We start from the raw sequence: 23,369 nt of genomic DNA, 5'->3' as shown, positions 1-23,369 counted from the left end.
TCGAAACTTTAATAAACACGTTACATTATCTGTTCAGAAGTATCCGGATAACCATATGTAATGCGGAACTGGCTACTAGATGTCGCGAGAGGCCAATATGAAACGAAGAGAGGATTATTCTGTTGTCAGTAGAGAACCAGTAACAGTAAAATGGGTCCGTCAGGAAAGCACAGTGCCTTCGCGCGTGAACTACTCATTGGATGTCACCTGAGTAACAAATCCATCAGGAACATTTCAACCCTTCTACATCTGCTCAGGTCGACTGTTGGGGAGGTGATTGTAAAGTGGAAATGCGAAGGAACAACTATAGCTAAATAAAGACCAGGCCTTCTTCATGTACTGGAGGGCAGGGACCGTCGAGCATTGGGAGGGTGTTGTTTAGGCGATGTTTGGGTTATGGGGCGCTCAACTGCGTGGTTATTAGCGCCCATACAACGTCCCAGTTTTCACACCATCCGATTTTTACACAATCCAATCTAGTCACTGTCACGAACGATGATGATGATAAAATGATGAGGACAACACAAACACCCAGTCCCCGACTGCGGAGGGTGGTTGCAAAAAATCGCATGAAATTAGCGGAAGGATCCAATTGTGAGTCCCAAAACACTTTCAGGAGTCCAGCCAGCACAGTGATTATGCGTAGGGAGTTAAAAAGACATTGGCCTAGCAGCTCATAAGCCAAAGTAGTCAATCATAAGCAACTCTTGAGGTGGACAGTGGATGGTTGGAAATAGTGATTTGGGGCGACGAATTACACTACAACCTGTAGTTATCCGATAGAAGGGTTTGGGTTTGGCGAATGCCTGGAGAACGTTACCTGCCAACGTGCGTAGTGCCAACAGTGAAGTACGGAGCAGCTGCTGTTACGATATTAGGGTGCTTATTGAAGTAAGGATGTGTTCCTCTTATCGCGCTTAAGAAAACATTAAATACAGAAGGATACGAACACATTCTACACAGTTGCGTACTATTTACAGCAGAGGAACAGTTCGGAGACGATGTCTGTATCAGTAGGAAGATGCAACCTGTCGTATAGAAAAATCTCTGAGGGAACAGTTTGTGTATGATAACATTGCTGAAATGGAGTGGCCTCCCCCTAGTCCCGAACTGAGCCCAACAGATCACATCTGAGATGAGTTAGTACGTTGAATTCGCTCCAGAATCCAACGTTCAACGTCACTATCTTCTCTGGTTTCCGCTCTTGGGGAGGAATGGGCTGCCATCGTCCACAGACATTCAAATGCCTAATTGAAGGTGTACCCAACAGAGTTCAGACCCTCATCAAGGCGAAAAGAGGACACTCACCATATTAATATCCAATAACAGGTGTGCGGATAGTATACCTGCTAGGCTCGGTGATAGAATGATGCCACGGTGTCGCAGTAACGCGTCCAAACATTTATGCGTCCCTCTTGGAATATGTTTTTGCCGTTTTCATAATTACTGCCTGTCAGTATTTCAACAACTTCATTGTTTCAACACAATACGTTTCCCAGCCGATTTCCAGACTTCTGCAGAACTTATTTTAGGTTTTGTTAACGTTAATATCTTACGTTAACGTCTTTTGCAGCAAGCGTCAGCAAAGATAAAAGTTTTTGGTCGTGACAGAGCCACGATAAGTTGTAAAATAACGCTCGACTACTACGCTGGCCTTTTTCTGAGTCTATTTCGTCATGACATCTCTCTTGGACAAGACATTAAGTTACAATTTTCATGACGGGAGACAAGTCATAAAAAAAAAATAGTTCAAATGGCTCTGAGCACTATGGGACTCAACTGCTGAGGTCATTAGTCCCCTAGAACTTAGAACTAGCTAAACCTAACTAACCTAAGGACATCACAAACATCCATCCCCGAGGCAGGATTCGAACCTGCGACCGTAGCGGTCTTGCGGTTCCAGACTGCAGCGCCTTTAACCGCACGGCCAGACAAGTCATATCGACAGTTTTTAAAATTGTGACGTGATATCATACCCAACACGGGGTAAAGAGCGAATATAAGCGGACCCACGGCAACAGTGTATACCCATTTCAACAGCAGCAGGGGCGTTGGTGATAGTTACTTTGCAACCTGACGCGGTTCTACATACAGTAACTTACGTTACCTAATAGCTACGGTCGTTTTGCGATTCCCGAAAGCTCCGTATTTTACGTTTTATACAATATATTCTGTGTGAAGCGGTATAAATTTTAATCCAGGTATATGTTCACACAGCCCTGTCGTAGAAACCTTGCCGAATAAATGTAGCTGACGAAAATTTTTGTCCACAACCACTACTTTAACCGGCTTGCTTGAGCAAAACGTCACTAGGGTGTGGAGCGATTTCGTTTATAGCCCGAATACGATAGAAATGATGATAATACCCATTTTAACATCTCTACCTTCCTTATCGTATTTTGAAGAGATAACATTCGTGCACAGTTTTTTTCTTGTTTTTGTTTTTAGTAAACTGTGTAGGAAGTGAGCCTATTTCCTGGATGGTTAGTAATTCGCTGGATGTATTCCAACCTCTGCTCTCCTCTACAATTTTTACCATCTACAATTCCCCCTAGCACCAAGAAAATTAATCCGTGGTGTCTTTAGATGCCCCACCATCCTCTCCCATCTTCTTGTCAGTGTTTTTCGTATATTGTTTTCCTCGCCAATTCTCCAGAGAACCTTCTTATTCCTTACCCTATCAGTCCAACTAATTTCTAATATTTTTTCCGTAGCAGCACAGCTCAAATGTTTCGATTCTCTTCTTTTCCGATTTTCCGACAGTCCATCTTTTACTAACATACATTGCTGTGCTCCAGAAGTATATTTTCATAAATTTGTTCCTAAAATTAATCCCTATGTATGATACTAGCAGATTTCTATTGGTCAGGACCGACCTTTTTGCCAGTGATAGTGTGCCTTTTATGTCCTCCTTGCTCCGTCCGTCATGGGTTATTTTGTTGCCTCGGTAGCAGAATTCCTTGACTTCATCTACTTCGTGATGACCAATCTTGAAGTTAAGTTTCTCCCTGTTCTCATTTCTGCTGCTTCTCATTACTTTCGTCTTTCTTCGATTTACTCTCAATCCATATTCTACACTTGCTAGACTGTTCATCCCATTCAGCAGATCCTATAATTCTTCATTTCCACTGAGGCTAGCAATGTCATTAGTGAATCTTATCACTGATACCCTTTCACTTTGAATTTTAATCCCACTTTTGAACCTTTCTTTTATTTCCGTCGTTGTTTCTCCGATGTACAGACTGAAGAGTAGGGGCGAAAGACTAGATCCCCGTCTTACAGCCGGCCGGTGTGACCGAGCGGTTCTAGGCGGTTCAGTCTGGAACCGTCCGACCGCTACGGTCGCAGGTTCGAATCCTGCCTCGGGCATGGATGTGTGTGATGTCCTTAGGTTGGTTAGGTTTAAGTAGTTCTAACTTCTAGGTGACTGATGACCTCCGATGTTAAGCCCCATAGTGCTCAGAGCCATTTGAACCAACCTGTCTTACAACCTTTTCGATCCGAACACTTCGTTCTTGGTCTTCGGCACTTATTGTCCCCTCTTTGCTCTAGTATGTATCGTATATTAACTGTCAACCCTATAACTTACTCCTATATTTTTCTCTGAATTTCTAATATCTTGCACCATTTGGTATTGTCGAACGCTTTATCCAGGTCGACAAATACTATGAACGTGTCTTTGATTTTTCTTTAGTTTTGTCGATCACAGTACTTTAATTAGTCAGGTGCAGCTAGTCAACGTGTTAAATCCACGCGTTTAGCAGATGGCACTACAAAGAAATAGAACGGCAGATTACGTTAAGGCGGTGGGGTGGATGTGCAGAGGAGGGGCGACACTGGCGCCAGAGGCCAGCAGCGCGGAGCAGAGCAGGTGTCGTGTTTGAGGCGGGCTGAGCCAACATTTGGCGCGGCGCGCTGTTTGATCTGGCGCCGGCTCGCGGACACACACACACACACACACACACACACACACACACATACACTGCACCTAGGTGCGTAATTGTTGGTGCGGTCCGGCCGCAGGGTGCTGTAGAGCGGTCTGCCCGTGTCTACGTGTCATCACCGGACACAGGACCCTCCTGCGAGGCAAAGCGGTCTGTGTTACACACGTGCAGTGCACTTATTTGTGTGTGGAAGAGCGTCAACTATGGTACCTGCTGTGGGGACAGTGACGTCACACTACCCTGTGCTATGATCAGAACAGCCGTATGGTGTCCGAAAAAATCTGATTTAATAATCCGATGCGGCGGTATTGAAAATATGCCAGTTGCTGCTCCATAATGTCAGGTATCATAGCTGCCTCCTAAAGCACAAACCGCAGATTGACCTCTACATTGGACATGGTCGTGTGTTTAAAAAACGCCAGTGATCAAACGTGAATAGCTGCTAACGCGAAAATACGTGTGATAACTAAAAATGAACTGGTTTAAAATGGCGTTATGGAACTTAGGTGAACTTTATCTGGATATCAGGGCACCAAGGCATCTAAAACCTAAGTAGGCCATCGTAAAATCAGAAGATTACGATGTAGTAATATCGTTTCACAACAAAGTAGCGTATTTGAACTTTATATACTCTGTTAGTCTCAGTAACCTAAAATAACTGTATTTGTAACCAGTTACCTGTTCTCTAAAGTTGCGAGTAGCTCTAAACTCAGGTATGCCTATATATTAACCAACATCAGACACAGATCAGATGTGCAATGGAAGAAACTGGATGGTCTTTGTATATGCAAAATAAAAGCTGCAGCTGATCCCATACCATTGGAGGATGTAAACCGGTACTTCACTTTAGCTACAACCTCAACTGAATCGCAAACCAATCAGAGAATAATTGATTAATTCAAAGACGTAAACGATGTTAGCCGCGAAAAATTCTGACTTACACGGGTTACTGGAAATGCTTCCAAAAATCCAACATACGTATCAGATCAGTATCTACTAGACATGATGGTATCACAGTTCGAATGATGACGCTTATTACTGACACACTATTGCATACAATAATTGATATATTCAATCACACCTTGAAAACAATTGTGTTCCCTGAGAGGGACTTGCTCAGCCACTGCAAAAAAAAAAAAAAGGACATTGCCACTGCTCACTGTGGTTACCAGTCTACACTGGTGCGCCAAAACACAATCATCATCTGGTTAGCCGGCTGGTGTGGCCGACCGGTTCTAGGCGCTTCAGTCTGGAACCGCGCTACCTTTACGGTCGCAGGTTCGAATCCTGCCACGGGCGTGTTAAGTCCCATAGTGCTCAGAGCCATTTGAACCATCATCTGGTTAATAGAGCGTTGCTCCACTTTTGGAACGAAACAGTAGCAATTCTAGGTAGCATGACTTCGACAAGTCCGGAGGTATGTGGCATCAAATATGCGCACACAGGTCCCACAATTCCCGCCACTTGCGGTGCAGTAGTTTTTGGACGCGGAGCTTGTGCCGGGTAGACTACCGGAGCTGTTCAATCTGGCTCAGATCAGGCGAATTTGGTGACCAAGACATCAACGTGAGTTCACATCATGCTCCTCCAACCACACTGGCCTTGCGACACCGACATTTGTTCTTCTGGAAGATGCCATTGCCATTGGGAAAGAGGTGCCTTCGATTACCACCGCAAGCTCCGTGGAGTCCCAGGCGAATGGTCCCACAGCGTAACACTTCCCCACTGGCCTGCGTACGTGTGCGGTGCATATTTCGAGCAGCTGTTCGCCAGTTTGACGGCGTATTCGGACACGATCATCGACCTGATATAACAAGAAACACGATTCGTTCACTCAAGTGCCACATTTTTATTAATCAACGGTCCAACTCGATGGCCTCCTGCCCACAGCAATCGTAATAGACAATGTCTTTGGGTCAACAAGAAAACACATGTAGGCCTCCTACAGCGGAGATCCGTGTTCAACAATTTGAGCGAGAGTGTGCTCCGACACACTTGCACCTGCTCCGGCATTGCACTGTCGTCTGATCGGCAACAGATCGCCGCTCATTCTGCTCTACTAAGGTACCCCGTATACTGACTCCTGTTCAGTTACTATCAGTTGTTCGTATTACTCTATTTGTTGTACAGAACTGAATACAGTGTGCTTCATTAAAATTAAGGGAAACTACATTTTACTGCGTCACATGCCCACAACGACAGCAGGCGGCATTCAGTCTCGTTGTGGGTTGTGGTCATAATATTTTCGGCTCGTTATAGTGGTTGTGGTTGTGTGTGTGTGTGTGTGTGTGTGTGTGTGTGTGTGTGTGTGTGTGTGTGTGTGTGTGTGAAGATTTTGTACATGACGCAGCTAGCAATGTGTTACTGAAGTGGCCCATATGACGGAGGTTTCACCACTTCTTTAGAGGTGTTGAGAGTGTTAAAGAAATATGAAGATTTATGTTACTTGCCAACAGTTATAGCATTGTGGTAAATAAGTCACACAGTTTCGGCAGCTGGCGTGTAATATTGTCAGTACTCTGTCATAGTTCACTTAGTTGCTTTCCTCAGGCTTATTGTGCTGAATAAAAAGCCGGATGAGTGGTTCCAAGACGCCGCCTAGATTAAACCTCCTTTACGGTCAGAGTAGAGAAATAGCAGTGATTCTCGATCTCGTGCAGCTTCTATCTGCTTCGTACATCATGCTCGTCGATAACACAGCGTATGGTGCTGTATTATTGTGAGAACTGTCGAAGTTACGAAACTAGTAAAATCTGAAGAGGGCAACGGGTGGAAAGATTTGAGTGTCGTGAGCCTTGTACGTCGAAGTCATTAGAAACGGGAAAAAAACGTAGGACTGTATCGGAAAAAGAGTGGAATAACAAATACATTTTTTGAAGGAACGGTCGCGGTACTAGCCTTTGGGGAAACCATGATTAATTATGTCAGAATGTCAGGGCATGAATTTTGACCCCACTCCTTAGAAATACGTGTCCAGTTTCTTACCCACATCCTTGGTCATACATCCGTAACCAAATCGTTAAATATCTCATTGTTACGTCCTACTACGAATTTCAGGCAGAAACTTGCTGCCACAATCGGAGCTTTGTGGTAGTTCTGTTAGCTTTACAGGGGATGATTATCGACTGCGATCCTGCTAGAGTCTGTAGGCAGAAATGTTTCAGTAGTAGCTGTCGAATCTAGATTGGCGTTCGTTGCGTTCTGCGAATTAGCTTTGTCTGGGATATTTCTGCAGGACGACCGACGTCTTCATGGAAAAGTAATAGGCTGGAAGTTAGACTTATAGGACTTGCACTCGTATATGACAGCTAAGGCTGAGGACGGCACCCCCATACAGACCGTAGTTTCGTGAGTTAACATCTTGGTTCTGTTTTTATTGCTTATAGATCTCCATGTATGTGTAAGACTATTATTGTTTTGAAGCAGAGGAAGTATATAATCCTACATACTGTTCAAGCGGCTTTCGTTAAGACTTGCAGTATGCAAAGAAAAATAAAAATAAGTCACAAAGGTCGAGGTAATTTCAAATTGTTACAGGGAGCACAAATGAGAATCATACATTTTAGAAGAGAAATAACGATATCTGTTACTCTCTTGACGATCTTTCTAAAATGAGGTAACCGGTTGGCAGTCGGACTGCAGCGGCGATTCTGACTATGCAGTTTCCTCCATAGCACTGACACGTCAGTATTATGCCAGTGAAAGAACTGCATTCGGTTTTGGATAAAACAAAATAAAATTATCAAAGAGAGAAAGACCTTGTATGTAACTGATCAGGTAGTGAAAAACAACTGGCAAAAATGCAGTGTATAGAACCAGTTTTGGTGTGCATCATTGGTTGGGTACTCACGTGAACGGGCAAGGAATTACGAGTTCGTGCCACATTAGAAATCTGCGCCTACACAAATCCTAAAGCAGAGACTTTAGAACTTCATCCCTTTATGATGTTGGAAAGACTCCTGGACGTGTGAGTATCCATCCGCCGTCCATCCTCGAATTCACCTCAAATTATGCTGTTCTCCTGGGAAGCTGACGGGTAGTACAACTCAGATGAACAAGCGACGATGGGGAAGAGGACCTCCTGCTGCCAGTGGCACAGCATATATAGTGGAGTGGAAGAGAGGGGGGAAGGGGTGAAGGTGGAGGAGGAGGAGAAGGAGGAGGAGGAGGAGGAGGAGGTGCAGGAGTAGGAGGAGGGGGAGGAGTTTCCAGTAGCGGCGGAGAGACGGGAGACTGAGTGTTTGAGCAGCGTGGCGCGCAGGTCATCTGCAATGTAGATGGCGGCGGCGCGGACTGCAAATCAATTTCAGACGCGATTTCACGGCGGGTAAACACGACGCGGCTGTGGCGGGGGCGGCGACGGCGCATGCGCCTCCGGCCTCTGCCGCCGCTCCGTTCCGCGCCGCGTGCGATGAATAAAAGATGACGACCGACACTCCGCGGCGGCGCCTGCGAGTTACACACTGCATCTAGCCGACTCCTCGTACACGGCTACGAGGCTGCTCTTTCGTAAGGTGGCCCAGCCACTGAGGAAAACACAGCAAATCACTCGGCTCCACCCTTAAATACGATAACATGGCCCAAGTCCAAAACAGACGCCACATCACGACAAACACACCAGTTACCTATCTTCTACTTCCTTCCTCTATTATAACAGTACTCGTTTCCTTTCTAATTTATGGAGAACTCTAACAGTGATTTATTAGCAGCTGGTGGAATTTTAGAGGAATATTTCTGGTGAACCTATATTACTGGAGGGAGATAGGCAGATATACACTGAGGGCCAAAGTTATCAAATTCATGAGGATGCAATGGGCTACGAGTCGGTCGATGCCTGTGTAATGCATGTGTTTCTGTACAGTTCTAACGGAAATGGTTTTCTGACGGCCCACATTCAAACTGGCGGCGACTTTACTCACAGAAGACTGTCAGTCATCCCGAATGGCTCTGCGGGGACGACGTGACACTCGTTCGTCAAACACCTGCGGACTTCCTGAGCGTCGGTTTACGAGTGTGGAAACACTGTCTCCGCCATACTGAACATTCGGCCTACCGTTGACCTCGGAAACCCGAATTCTTGTGTAATCTCCGATATGGCCTTTCAACCACGGACAACCTGCAGATACAACACATTGTACGTAAAGGATAGAAAATGAACCTTCTTGAAGACCTCGAAATTTACATCCAAAGCTCCAACTCACAGCACCTTATTCTTAATGAACAAGTATGCATTACAAACAAGTCATTTCTACACTTATTTCATGGTAATTTAGAAACAAAAACTGTAAATAATTGCCCCTCGCAACTAGGAATCAAAAAATCCTGAAACATTAAATGCCTTAAAACATAAAATAATTTAATCTAAATACTTGATTTGTATAAAACGCATGACAAACCAACGTATGGAAGTGGATCACTTTACACTCATTTTCAATTTATTTGCCTCGTATTATTTGACAACGACTATTCAACCTAGAACAATTTGCCAGTAATCATTCTATAGGGTGATTATAATTAAACTTTTGCTACTTTAGAGGGGCCACCATGAACAATGAGTGATCGTAGGAGAATGAAACTTTAGGGAAACATTTTTGAGAACATGCAGAAGAGAAATAACGAAAAAACCTGAAAGAAACGAATTCTAGCTTCCACACGAGAAGATAATATTTCTTAACTGCGTACTATGTTACGTTCCAGGTTACAAAAATTTGCTGTACGAGTCAAGTATCTGCGTGCACGACAACCTGGAATCGCTCTAGAGATTGCTCAACTGCTGCACTAATCATCACAGCTGGGATGTTGACTACCACCCTCGCTATGCTCATCTTCAATCTTCAAAGTGTGTTTGAGTCCCACTGATTAACCCTGTCCCTGAGATAACCCCATAGCCAGAAATCACACGGGCTCAAGTCTTGTGATCTTGGTGGTCACACTGTTTGGAACTATCACCAAGTGATTCGGTTTCCTCCAAATGCGTTACAGAGTAATCGAGTGACTGCACGAGCAATGTGAGTAGAACCCCTTGGTGCATCAAAACACTTGAGTCCAAAGCATCTCTCTTCGTAAACCAGCGATCGTGTGTTGACGAAGCATGTCACAGTAACGTGTGCCGTACGCGCTGCCTGTCCTTAGTCCATAGGGTCCGAGTTCAACCTACGCCACCGTACCAGCACAGGCTCCTAACGGCAAGCCCGGACATTAACACTACTAGCATCGCAAATCGTTCAGGGCACAGTTCGAATATCACTCCTATAAAGTTGGGGACCCATAGAGTAAATAGTTTTCCGTGTACACTCTCTGAAGTGGTGAAAGTTTTATCATCACCACTCTGTATACATGGTGTTACAAAAAGGTACGGCCAAACTTTCAGGAAACATTCCTCACACACAAATAAAGAAAAGATGTTATGTGGACATGTGTCCGGAAACGCTTAATTTCCATGTTAGAGCTCATTTTAGTTTCGTCCACCTACGCTCAATGGAGCACGTTATCATGATTTCGTACGGGATACTCTACCTGCGCTGCTAGAACATGTGCCTTTACAAGTACGACACAACATGTGGTTCATGCACGATGGAGCTCCTGCACATTTCAGTCGAAGTGTTCGCACGCTTCTTAACAACAGATTCGGTGGCCGATGGATTGGTAGAGGCGGACCAATTCCATGGCCTCCACGCTCTCCTGACCTCACCCCTCTTGACTTTCATTCATGGGGGCATTTGAAAGCTCTTGTCTACGCAACCCCGGCACCAAATGTAGAGACTCTTCGTGCTCGTATTGTGGACGGCTGTGATACAATACGCCATTCTCCAGGGCTACATCAGCGCATCAGGGATTCCATGCGACGGAGGGCGGATGCATGTATCCTCGCTAACGGAGGACATTTTGAACATTTCCGGTAACAAAGTTTTTGAAGTCACGCTGGTATGTTCTGTTGCTGTGTGTTTCCATTCCATGATTAATATGATTTGAAGAGAAGTAATAAAATGAGCTCTAACATGGAAAATAAGCGTTTCCGGACTCATGTCCACATAACATATTTTCTTTCTTTGTGTGTGAGGAATGTTTCCTGAAAGTTTGGCCGTACCTTTTTGTAATACCCTGTATATTATGAATCATAGTATGATTCCACGATCAAGTAATAGTTTTCATTTTCGTAACTTGTAATATCTGCTACACTTCCGTTTATTCAATATTTCTGTTACTTTTCAGATCTATGTTCTTCGACCATAGCCTCGTATTCCATAGTAAACACGTTGGGTGTTGCGAAATCATGCCTTGTCTCCAGTTATTAACGTCTAAATTAACATTGCTGTGTGAAAGGGGTAATACAGCAGTTTAAATACAGGGTGACACTGAAGACGGTGGTTTTGAACTGCATAGTACTGAGAGCGCAGTGGTGGGCAGGGGACGGGGGGGAAGATCATAGTGGGGGTAGTTCTTCTCCATGCAGGACGCCACTTCAGTTACAATGGAGCAATGGGACTTGCACCGTTTGTTCGCCAGTGATAGTTTCATTAGAAGTGGCGGGACAATTACAGTACGCAGCAAGCGTTTCGTGTTCAGTTCAGTCTCGGTCGACTCGGAGTTGCTCCGAGTCTTAAGACAATCCTCAGATGGGTGGATCACTTAAGACCAACTTTTAATATAGTGGATAAGAAGAGTAGTGGCCCGGGACGCAGTGTAAAGATGCCAGAAAATGTTGTAAACGAAAGCGATAGTCAGAAGCCCAAGATGGTCACCTAGATGCCGTGCTGGTAAACTAGAAATCAATTGTGATTCGTTTAAACAAATTTTGAGTACATTAAAATTCTGTCTGTACAAACTTATTACTATCCAACAACTGAAGCCAACTGATTTTGCAGTACACGAAGACTTTACTTGCGGAAGGCAACGGATTTTGAGTGATAATGTGGTTTTATTGGTGAGGCGGTGAAGCTAATTTTCATTGAAATGAGACCATCAATAAGCAAAAACTGCGTTACTAGCCTCTTGAGTGTCCACATCTTTTCACCAGAGCCCTTTACAGTTTTTTGTGCTCTTGGCTCTTTCTGCATCATTGTACCGTATGTCTTCGAAGAAAATTGGGCCACAGTACTGTTAATTCGGCTCGATACGTTCATTCTTTAAGCCAGAACTGAGAACAGGAAGAATCCCTTTAAAATATATTTGGTTCTAGCAGGATGGTGCTACGTAACAGACGGCGAACGCTTCAATGACAGTTATTCGGCGGGTGTTTCGGGATAGATTATTACATGATTTGGCAATGTTCCTTGGCCTCCCAGATCTAAAGACTTACCAGTGTGTGACTTTCTTGCGGGGGCACCTCAAGAACTGTGTTTATAACCACAAACTTGCGAAATTTGGATCAGCTGAATAATGCAGTCATTCAAAAAATTGCTGCCGTCTCGACAGAGGCATTGGTCCTTGTGCTGGGGGATTTGGAGAAGAAACTTGAATCGTGCATTCGAAATGATGGAAATCGCCTCGACGTCATTGTTTTTTACAAATCGGTCTGGCCTACGTTAAATGACAAGTAATGAGCTTTGATTTAATGTGAAGAAGGGTACATTAATTTTAAAACTGACCGAGTATTCTTTATTTAAAAACCGTGAGTGTCCCATGTGTCACCCTGTGATTACTATGGTGACGAATGTGCATTTCCATAATCGCACAAATATGTTGTTTCGCAATCCTGTAACAATTTACATTTTCGTAATTTGTAATATCTTCTACACTTCCGTGTGTGTAACAACTCTCCACTTCTTAGATCTAAGTTATCCGACCATAAACACTGTATTCCAATAAAAACACGTTGGAGTTGCAAGTTCTTATTGTATTTACAATTATAGTCATCTAAAGTGGCATTACTGTTTTAATGGCGTAATACTGCAGTTCAAATAATTACTAAGGTGCCATATATGCAGTTAGAGTGCGAAAATCGAAATGTGTTTGTAACAAAATGTCCATTTACGATTGAATAATGGTTCAAATGGCTCTGTGCACTATGGGACTCAACTTCTGAGGTCATTAGTCCCCTAGAACTTAGAACTAGTTAAACCTAACTAACCTAAGGACATCACACACATCCATGCCCGAGGCAGGATTCGAACCTGCGACCGTAGCGGTCTCGCAGTTCCAGACTGGAGCGCCTAGAACCGCACGGCCACTTCGGCCGGCCACGATTGGATACTCCACTTACAATTATAGAAGTGCACTAATATTTTCAACACATGTCACTTTGCCACTTCCAATTCTTCCACCTGTGTCTATTTAGTCAACATCACGTAATTTGCCTTTTCTTCAAACAGTGAACTGCAACAATAAATGTGGAAACATAAAAATGAATGTATGGTCACCTAGGCATGCCACCAAAAGCAGTCGTATCTTGAATAAATCGCCTCCAATTGTGACTGGTAGCGGATCTTACTCTACAAGCTAATAAGCGATATGATCAATGCGGCTTGCAGTGATTATGATCTCACGTTCGGAAGTCTGCTAACTCACGACCCAACTCATTTTTCTCTACGCACTGTCTCGTAACACACTACTCAGGCGTGTGTACACTCGTGCCATATGACACATACAGCCACAATATAATTCGGTTCCCTCATTTGTCGCTCAAAAACGAAAGTGTTAACTCGCCTTAAAACGTTGATTCCACATAGAATATGCCCTTTATTGAAGCTACGACAGACAGAGTGTAAAAAAAAAAAAAAACGTACAAAAAATTTTTGCGTGTTCAGAAAAGATAAAAAGAAATTTTTTTGTGTTTGTCGCTAGTGATGTTCAGAGATGTGTTCAAACCGCTGCGTGATGAATATTGTTTTAGCGGCGTTGCTGACTTCCTATGGGTTTCTTCTCGTGGAGGGGAGACGAAGCGTTTGGAGTACAAGACATTGATATGCACTCCATAAAAGCTGGCTGCCAGTTTGGCTGAAGATACAGCCATTATTCGTGAAACATCTGGTTGTTTTGAGAGTTTTAGACAATCATAAGCACGCAGAAGCCAGTTTTGCATTAATGTAGTGGGACGACATTTTGAGCAGCATCTCTAAAACAATATTCATCTCTCGGCAGTTTGAACAGCGTCTCCGAACATCACTAGCGTGAAAGCCCTCATGGATCCCTAGCAAGGAAATGGTGCACTTGCGACTTTTTTGTTGCATAAAAATGCATTTCTTTTTATCTCCTTTAAACACTCTAAAATTTGTACGTGCAGTTCTTTTACACCTTGTATTACAGCACAAGAAGCAGCATAATAGAAACAGAGGAATGAGAGTTTTCTTCCTTTACTGGTCATTTCAGCAGCAGTAATATTGCTGCTCATCACCCGAGTGATGTTAAAATATCTACACGTAGTGTTTTTTTTTTTTTACAGTTAATTGTTGCTTCAGACTGAAGACTGGTTTGATTGAGCTCTCCACGCTAGCCTATCCTGTACAAGCCGCCTATTCACCTTCGCATAAGTACCGCTACCTACATCCATTTGAGCCTGCTTGTTGCATTCAAGTCTTAGTCTCCGTCCACAATTTTACCTCCCCATCGGGCCGCCACACTTCCCTCCTTTACCAAATTGAAAATTTCTTGATGTGTTCTATCAACCGATGTTTTCTTTTAGACAAGTTGTGTCAAATTTCTTTTTACCCCAGTCAAAGAGGATTTATAGATTTGTTATTCAATTACCCAATTAATCTTCAACATTCTTCTGTACCATCACATTTCAAAAGCTTCTGTTCTCTTCTTACCTGAACTGTTTATAGTTCACGTTTCACTTCTGTACAAGGCTACACTCCTGATAAGTACCTACAGAAAATTATTAACATTTAAATTTGCATTCTATGATAATCAATTCATATTTATCAGAAACTCTTTCCTTGCCATTGCCAATCTGAACTTTATATCGTCTATAATTCCGCCAGTCAATATTGTTTTGCCACATGTGGCAACTCTTTTGAGGAGAGCCCTCAGTAGATGTTACTGTGATAGGGAGGAAGGAATTATGGAGGGATGAGGAGAATAGGACAGTAGGGTAAATGGGACGCTATGTCTGCGAATAGTGTGAGGTTGAGGAGGGGGGCCATGACGTTGGGCTGGGGGATGTACAAATGGAGGCTGGAGCACAAAGGAGCGGGATTGGATCAGGAGGTTGGGAAAGGTGTTGGAGTCATGACCACAGCTGATAGAATGGGTAGAAGTCAGGTTCTGTGCCACGAAGTCTGTTGAAGCTGCCTTGGAGTAGGATACGGAGGGTATGGAGCTGGAGGGAAGGTAGAACGTGTTGGTGTAGACGCGGCAATGGGCCAGGAGTAGAAGGAATGGGTAGACATTAGAGTTTGTGGAGATAAACGAAGACTTTAGGAAGTCAAAGGAATTTTATCACTTAACAGAGGATACGCGAAAGAGAGGGAAGACGGATCCGGAAGGCAAAGCGGAATGCAATGAATGAGATACTTTGGTGTGTTGAAAGTAAAATCTTCTAGCTTCTTAGGCCGCGTCATGTTCCTCTTCAGTTTCTTCCACACTACCAACGTTGCGACCCTTTGCTGGGATCTCTTTCGGGATCTCCTGATTTTCACATTTAGCTGAACACTGTCAGGTTTTCAGCTAACTCTTCTCTTATCACCAGAAATTCTCGGAAAAGATCTCGAAACGGCGGATATGTAGAAGAAATTGAAGAGAAAGATGAAGCGAACTTGCAATCCTAGAAGATAATACCTTCAGTGACAATTGGTCACGAAAACCTGCAGAAGTTCGTATTGTAGTGTGCTGTTGTAGGGAGCTGTTTGGAGAAAACGTGACGATGTTAGAGTGAGATGGCGGACGTACCGTCAGAGGAGGTGCTGCCGCCGTCGAGTGTCTCGAGGTAGTGCGTCTTGCAGAGGACGCGGTCCTCGTGCAGCGCGAACTCCTCGCCCGTGGAGAGCTGCCGCTTGCAGGCGTCGCACGCGAAGCACGCCAGGTGGTAGACGTGCGCGCGCGCCTTGCGCACCCAGTCGCTCGCAGAGATGCCGCGGCAGCACTTGGCGCACTTGGCCCCGAAGCTCCTGCAACACGCCGCGCACAAGAAGCAGCCTGCGCGTTGCTCGTCTTGCTGCTTAATTACCACTCTACACTCGCGATCAGTTTTTTCCTTCTCTGGACTTAAATGGCGTAGTAAATGTTAGGATTACGGGTAGTATTGCTAGCACTGGTGTGGGGAGAAACACAAGTGAATGTGTGAGAAACGCTGGGAGCCAACACTTACATTTTGTTTGTTTGTTTGTTTTGCACATAATTAGAACCGCACATCGTTCATTGTTAATCCCTTCTGTATTTTATATTGTTCAAAATGGTTCAAATGGTTCTAAGCACTATGGGACTTAACATCTGAAGTCATCAGTCCCCTGGCCTTAGAACTACTTAAAGCTAACTAACCTAAGGACATCACACACATCCATGCCCGAGGCAGGATTCGAACCTGCCACTAGCAGCAGCGCGGTTCCGGACTAAAGCGCCTAGAATCGCTCGGCCACAGCGGTCGGCTGTATTTTATATCCTCACAAAATATAAAATGCATTTTGTAAATAATAAAAATTAGTTGATCGCGTAACTTGTGCCCTTTGATGTATCCAAAGCAAGTGCTTTTGATTCAAGCACAGTTCACATGCACAAACGTAAGAAATCTGTATAATTATCGTTGTTCTTTGTACTCAATAGAACGCTCTTCATCATGATCAAAGGCAAGAATTTTCTGTTATTATCCATAACTGCGAAAGTTCTTTATAAATAACAGAAACAAGTTTTGTATGTGCACGACGAAGTAATGAAGCGATGTTCGACATGTTTTTGTTTCGCAGTGTTCTTTAAATACTACTTTTTTCTGACGAAACTTCGTTTTCCAGCGCTGTATGATAAGTCTGTATAAATTTTTTTATCTGTAGTACACCATCCCTCCGTTTCATGTAACAAATCAACAATTTTCGAATAAAACCTGAATTAAACATTGATAATTTCAATTGTGCTACAAATATTGTTGATTTTTAAGTAACAAACAAGAAGATAATAGTGCAGGACAAAAATGTTCCATAGATTATGCAGCTCTGTATGTATCCTCATTGAGTTTCTAGGTGGTTCACTTCTTACGGTTTGTAGGGGAGTCTGATAAGACACTGATCGCATACACAAACAGATCAAACTGAGGAACGCCCAGTACGTATGCAACACACCTATCGAACAGCTACCACGGTTACGATCTTAACTGACCAAGGCTACTAGAAAAACCACCGTAGTCTACACTTACAGTACGGTAGCTTAATTGGTACAAGTCCCGACGTGCACCTGAAATTCGAAGAATTTCTAAAAGGCAGGATAATGTGACAGCCTAGGCTTTTCTGGCGAAACGATCGTGATATTCCTGTCCGATCTGTCGTCGGCCTCTAAAGTCAAAATGACGTAATACTTTTGCGGTCCATCCGATCGTCGTCCTTAGATGAGACACTTTGGCTGAGATCTGTCGGCGAGACTGAGAAAAGTGGAGAGATGCACCGTAAAAATGTAATATCAATTTGATTTTAGGATTCGGTACTCAGCTCAGTAAGAACGCCAAGATCAATGATGATGAGCTGACCAAGATTTGAAAGAAAACAAAGTTACTACTCAGGTTTAGTACTAACTGAAGACCGTCCCGGTGATCAACTGGAAATATCAGAAAAATCACATGAAGATCAGATGAGGATGAGAAGGCCCAACTAAAACTTTCAGCTGAAAGCTGTTCTTCCGTTTTAATAAGATATGAGATTCATCCTCACGTTCATCTGAAACGGAAGCCTCTAAAAAGTCTCCGTTCGTCCAAATACTTCGTCACAATTTGAAGGTCAGTTTTGTTTTCCCATTAGCGTTTTAATAATACACGAACACTATTGGTGGACTTCAAACACTTTCTTTTCATTTTGCGATAAATAATTTCGGCGACAGGTACGTGGACAGCGTGTTGCCCTTGTCGCTCTTATGAGCTTGAAAATATCTGCAGTCCGTGTCATAACGACGCGGACAGTTTCCATGTTCATACCTTGCAGTCTACCGACGAAGAAAAAAAGCGACACTGCTCTGCTCTGGTGTTTCAGCTTACATTCACTTCATTTAATCTTTTGTATGTTCACTAAAAACAGTCTTCATAAATATGTAAATTATAAAGCCTCTTAACACTAATCGTACGAGGGCAGTTCAATAAGTAAGGCAACACATTTTTTTCTGAAACAGGGGTTGTTTTATTCAGCATTGAAATACATCAGGTTATTCCCCAATCTTTTAGCTACACAACACTATTTTTCAACGTAATCTCCATTCAATGCTACGGCCTTACGCCACCTTGAAATGAGGGCCTGTATGCCTGCACGGTACCATTCCACTGGTCGATGTCGGAGCCAACGTCGTACTGCATCAATAACTTCTTCATCATCCGCGTAGTGCCTCCCACGGATTGCGTCATTCATTGGGCCAAACATATGGAAATCCGACGGTGCGAGATCGGGGCTGTAGGGTGCATGAGGAAGAACAGTCCACTGAAGTTTTGTGAGCTCCTCTCGGGTGCGAAGACTTGTGTGAGGTCTTGCGTTGTCATGAAGAAGGAGAAGTTCGTTCAGATTTTTGTGCCTACGAACACGCTGAAGTCGTTGCTTCAATTTCTGAAGAGTAGCACAATACGCTTCAGAGTTGATCTTTTGACCAGGGGAAGGACATCGAATAGAATAACCCCTTCAGCGTCCCAGAAGACTGTAACCATGACTTTACCGGCTGAGGGTATGGCTTTAAACTTTTTCTTGGTAGGGGAGTGGGTGTGGCGCCACTCCATTGATTGCCGTTTTGTTTCAGGTTCGAAGTGATGAACCCATGTTTCATCGCCTGTAACAATCTTTGACAAGAAATTGTCACCCTCAGCCACATGACGAGCAAGCAATTCCGCACAGATGGTTCTCCTTTGCTCTTTATGGTGTTCGGTTAGACAACGAGGGACCCAGCGGGAACAAACCTTTGAATATCCCAACTGGTGAACAATTGTGACAGCACTACCAACAGAGATGTCAAGTTGAGCACTGAGTTGTTTGATGGTGATCCGTCGATCATCTCGAACGAGTGTGTTCGCACGCTCCGCCATTGCAGGAGTCACAGCTGTGCACGGCCGGCCCGCACGCGGGAGATCAGTCTTGCTTGACCTTGCGGCGATGATGACACACGCTTTGCCCAACGACTCACCGTGCTTTTGTCCACTGCCAGATCACCGCAGACATTCTGCAAGCGCTTATGAATATCTGAGATGCCCTGGTTATCCGCCAAAAGAAACTCGATCACTGCCCGTTGTTTGCAACGCACATCCGTTACAGACGCCATTTTGACAGCTCCGTACAACGCTGCCACCTGTCGGAAGTCAATGAAACTATACGAGACGAAGCGGGAATGTTTGAAAATATTCCACAAGAAATTTCCGGTTTTTTCAACCAAAATTGGCCGAGAAAAAAAAAGTGTTGCATTACTTATTGAACTGCCCTCGTACATGAGAAAGTGTCTGGCGCATTATTGCACATTGGATCGTAAGAACTCAAAAGCCACTAAAACACTAAATGAGCAAGGCGTTTTCAACGGAAAAATCTTGATTTTCTTTCTCTTCACGTTCACTACAATGTTAATCAAAGGAAACAGTGTCTTCGTTTGTTTACAAATTGTTGACGCGTAAATTATAAGACTGTTAATTCTCGTACTTATTCAGAAGGTGTCGAGATCGCTGTAGAAGTTCTACTGATAAATCATATCCAGGCTGGCTGGCCCTTCGGCTCCCGTTGTTATCTGACTGCAAATAATCAAAGAGTTGCGGTGGGAGATGCGACCCAGAGTCCATAAAAAGTCCGCTGCTTTTTCTATGTAAAACAACTAGATTGTTTTGTCCAAATAGCTGCACTCCTGAGTACTTAGTCCTCATTCCACAGAACTAGAAACACCTTATGAAAATAGAGTGTTTACGTTTACTGTCAACCTAGGTATAAAACTATTCTTTACCGAAGTATTATTTTTGTGAAACTGTCTATTTATAAATGCGATTCTATCTTTGATTACACAAGATATTAAACCATTCGCTAGAGATAGCGAATAGCTGTGTGGCTGTCACAATATTGCGTCCAGTGACGGTTCTGTTAGACAGTAAAAGGTTGAATGATCAGTTTCCTCCTTACGGTGACCAACCGCAAGTTTCTAAATTTCCGTCTCTCTTTTCGGTAGAATGCTGTACTGTACCATAGAACTAAATTGTTTCATAAACGGAGAATGACGAGCTGTGGACCAAATGTCTCGAACCTATACATGCGTATTAACTGCATAGCTTCTCCTGTTCGGAGCTATCTGACATGGATTCCGTTGACAGCATTGAAGCGAGACCTTCAGATCACCGTGAGGTTGTGGTTGTTTCTGCTCTCTCTGGGGTCAGGTCGGCAGTGAGTTTAACTGCCGACATATCGGGCTAAGGTGGAGCCTGCTGCCGGGGGTTACTATTATTTACTATTATCTGATGCCCAATAATAAACCAGACACCTTCTCTTGTACTGTTGCGCAGCTTAAATATTGAAGGATTTGTTACAGACCGCTTCAGTAAGCATCCAAAGGATTAAATGAGGCGCAACTAATCTGACGCATCAGAGCGCAACAGTATCCCTGATCGGCAGTAGACCAGCAGGATTTGTGCAGTAATAATTTTTCTCATCATTAGGACACGCTCTACAGATATTTTCAAGCTCAGAAGTGCAACGAGGATGTTATGTGCTGTTCACACACTCGCCGCCAAACCTACGCATTTATTGCGAAATGAGTAGGAAGTATGTTTAATTCAGCGGTAAGGCCTGTGAGTTACTAAAACGCTAGTGGGAATTCAGAGCCATTCATCAACTTGTTACGAAGGATTTGGTCGAACGGAGAGGTTGTGTAGGCCTCGTCCCACACAACAGGCAAGCACTGAAACACACTCCACTGTGATGCACATTTTAAGAATGAGGAGACACATTAACTCAAATTTCTTACACGGTTATAAAATGTTAATATTTATTTGTTTTCTATTCTGTGTGACAATCGAGTTTTTTTGACGAGTTGATTGGCATTATCGTTAGTAGCAGAACAAGCGAGAGTTTTGTTAATTATCAACAACTTGTGATGTGCAGACTGTTTTCGATCAGATCAGAAAAGAAACTAGCGAATAAAGTAGTAGGGTAGAAATAAAACGTTCTGAATATTTACTTATTTTTGGAACTTCCTGATGACAGGAAGCTGACGTGGATCCCATTTAGCCGATTTAACCATTACAAGGTCCCTTAGATTTATGCGAGCTGAAGAGCACCGTATGTATAAAATAATCTTATTATTATTTTTCCCTCGCAAGAAAGCACCAGCCAGAGTAACAGCCCTAAGTACCAGTTACTAATTTGTGTCCGTTATCGAATGCGTAAAAGTTTCGTTCTCTTGACTTCTGTGTACCAACAGATCGCTTGTTGAGAGTTACTTCAGAAAGATAAACTGGCGCATTGGACGCAGATCTTATGCTATGAATTAACATGAGGATGTATGCCAAGAAAAGTATATGCATATTCCTAATTTTGGTACTTTCTGTTTCTAGATTTAGCAGAACTACCAATGAAAGGAGACTCCGCAGGAACATGCAGGAAATGTAACACACATTAGCGCACTTTTGATTGCAGTTTTGACACACCGTACACAGATTGTGTTTTCGTCATAACAGAGTTAACAGGAACTGATCGATAATTTAATACACCTACCTTCACAACTGTTATTGACTACGGAAAAACATTTGACAGGATAAAATGAGCCAAATTATTTCAAGTCTTACTTGGACAAGGGTCTCTTGCAACACTTCGTTCGATTAGTACAAAGTATATATGACAGAACATATATATAAATTTTAAATGGAATGACGCAGAAAAATAACGCGCGGACTTAGAAAATGGTATCTTCGATGACAAACTCTTTTTAATTGGTATGTTTTGGTGGTAAGGTCTTATGGGACCAAACTATAGAGGTCATCGGTCCCTAAGCCTACACACCACTTAATCTAACTTAAGCTAACTCACGCTATGGACAACACACACACCCATGCCCGAGGGAGGACTCGAACCTCCGACGGGGGAGCCGCGCGGACCGTGAAAAGGCGCCATATACCGCGCGGCTACACCGCGCGGCAATTTATATGTTGGCGACATCATAAATAAAATGCAAAAATTATTTCAAAGACATTTTAAAATATATAAATCTACTTAATCTGTTTGCAGAGGATAAAATGATTTTAACTGGAAGACAAGATGATATACAAAGTGAGCGCTATCTGGTAGAGAAAGCAGTCGATAACTACAATTTAAAAACCTCCACATAAAAAAGTCACAGTGCTTAGAGAAAGTGAACGAGGTAGGACTAATATAGTAATTAATTGCAAAGTAAAAGAGCAAGGTAAGAAATTCCCGTATCTTGGGTGTGACATTAATTACATTTCAAGTGATGATGTGAGCTACATAAAGACTAGTATCCCTGTGGTACAATGAAATAGTAGTTTTGAAAATAGCGAAAGAGATAACATAGCATAAAATATATAAAGTAGCATTAGTAATACTGTTAAATCATAAATGTTTCCAATCCCACGACTCTGACCAAGGTGTTTCGTGGTTGTAAGGCAAATGCCGCCATTGCTAATCCTCTCCCATCTATGCCCAATTGAGAAACCTTTTGCTTCATTGCATGTTCGCATGGTAACAGGCTGAATAGAACCACGACTCAGTTTTGGGCTGGACCTCTACATCTTGGAACAGAATAAAAATGGAGTTGCATGAACTTGAATGTTGGACACTTAATAAACGATAGATCAAAATGATATTAACTGCAGAGATGAGATTTATGAGAACAGTAGCTGGTTATACATTACTTGAAATGGGAACGAGACAAAGAAATGAGGTAGTAATGAAATATACAGGGTATCTCAGAAAGTGCTTTAATGTGTTATAGTATGCAAACTAATTAAGATACACCACGTCTGGCTTGTGTGACGCAGTACCTCACAAAGTTCTTATGCCATTCAATGAATTTCAACGTTTGAGCCTTTCATGGCATTCACAAAATTCAGTACGTATTTAAGCTCTGTCCATACTCGGCGAAACATACTCTCATCAACCGTGGCAATGGTTGACAAGCATTTGGTAGACTCTGTCCTTGACATACCACCACAGAAAGAGGTCCATCGACGTAATGTTAGGCCTCGTACGAGGCCAGAGAATTGGACCACTCCTGCCAATCCAGCGATCTGGAAATACACGGCTAGAACGTCTCTCACATTCTGAGACCAATATGGCAGTGCACCATAGTACTGGAAAAAGACCGTGTTTCCCGGTAAGTCAGTTGTGATAA

General features: G+C 43.2%; 1 protein-coding gene across 1 annotated transcript in view; it reads right to left on the bottom strand.

The window, feature by feature from the left end:
* LOC124548342 (LIM/homeobox protein Awh) overlaps nucleotides 1–23,369 on the bottom strand; it is a 322,587-nt gene that overhangs the window by 62,066 nt on the left and 237,152 nt on the right. Inside the window, exon 3 of the mRNA XM_047125168.1 lies at nucleotides 15,774–15,991. Coding sequence (XP_046981124.1) covers nucleotides 15,774–15,991 — 218 coding nt within the window. The remainder of the gene's footprint in view (nucleotides 1–15,773; nucleotides 15,992–23,369) is intronic.

The sequence above is a fragment of the Schistocerca americana genome, chromosome 1 (genome assembly GCF_021461395.2).
Source record: "Schistocerca americana isolate TAMUIC-IGC-003095 chromosome 1, iqSchAmer2.1, whole genome shotgun sequence".
Classification (NCBI taxonomy): domain Eukaryota; kingdom Metazoa; phylum Arthropoda; class Insecta; order Orthoptera; family Acrididae; genus Schistocerca; species Schistocerca americana.
This window is presented reverse-complemented; position numbering and strand designations above follow the sequence as displayed.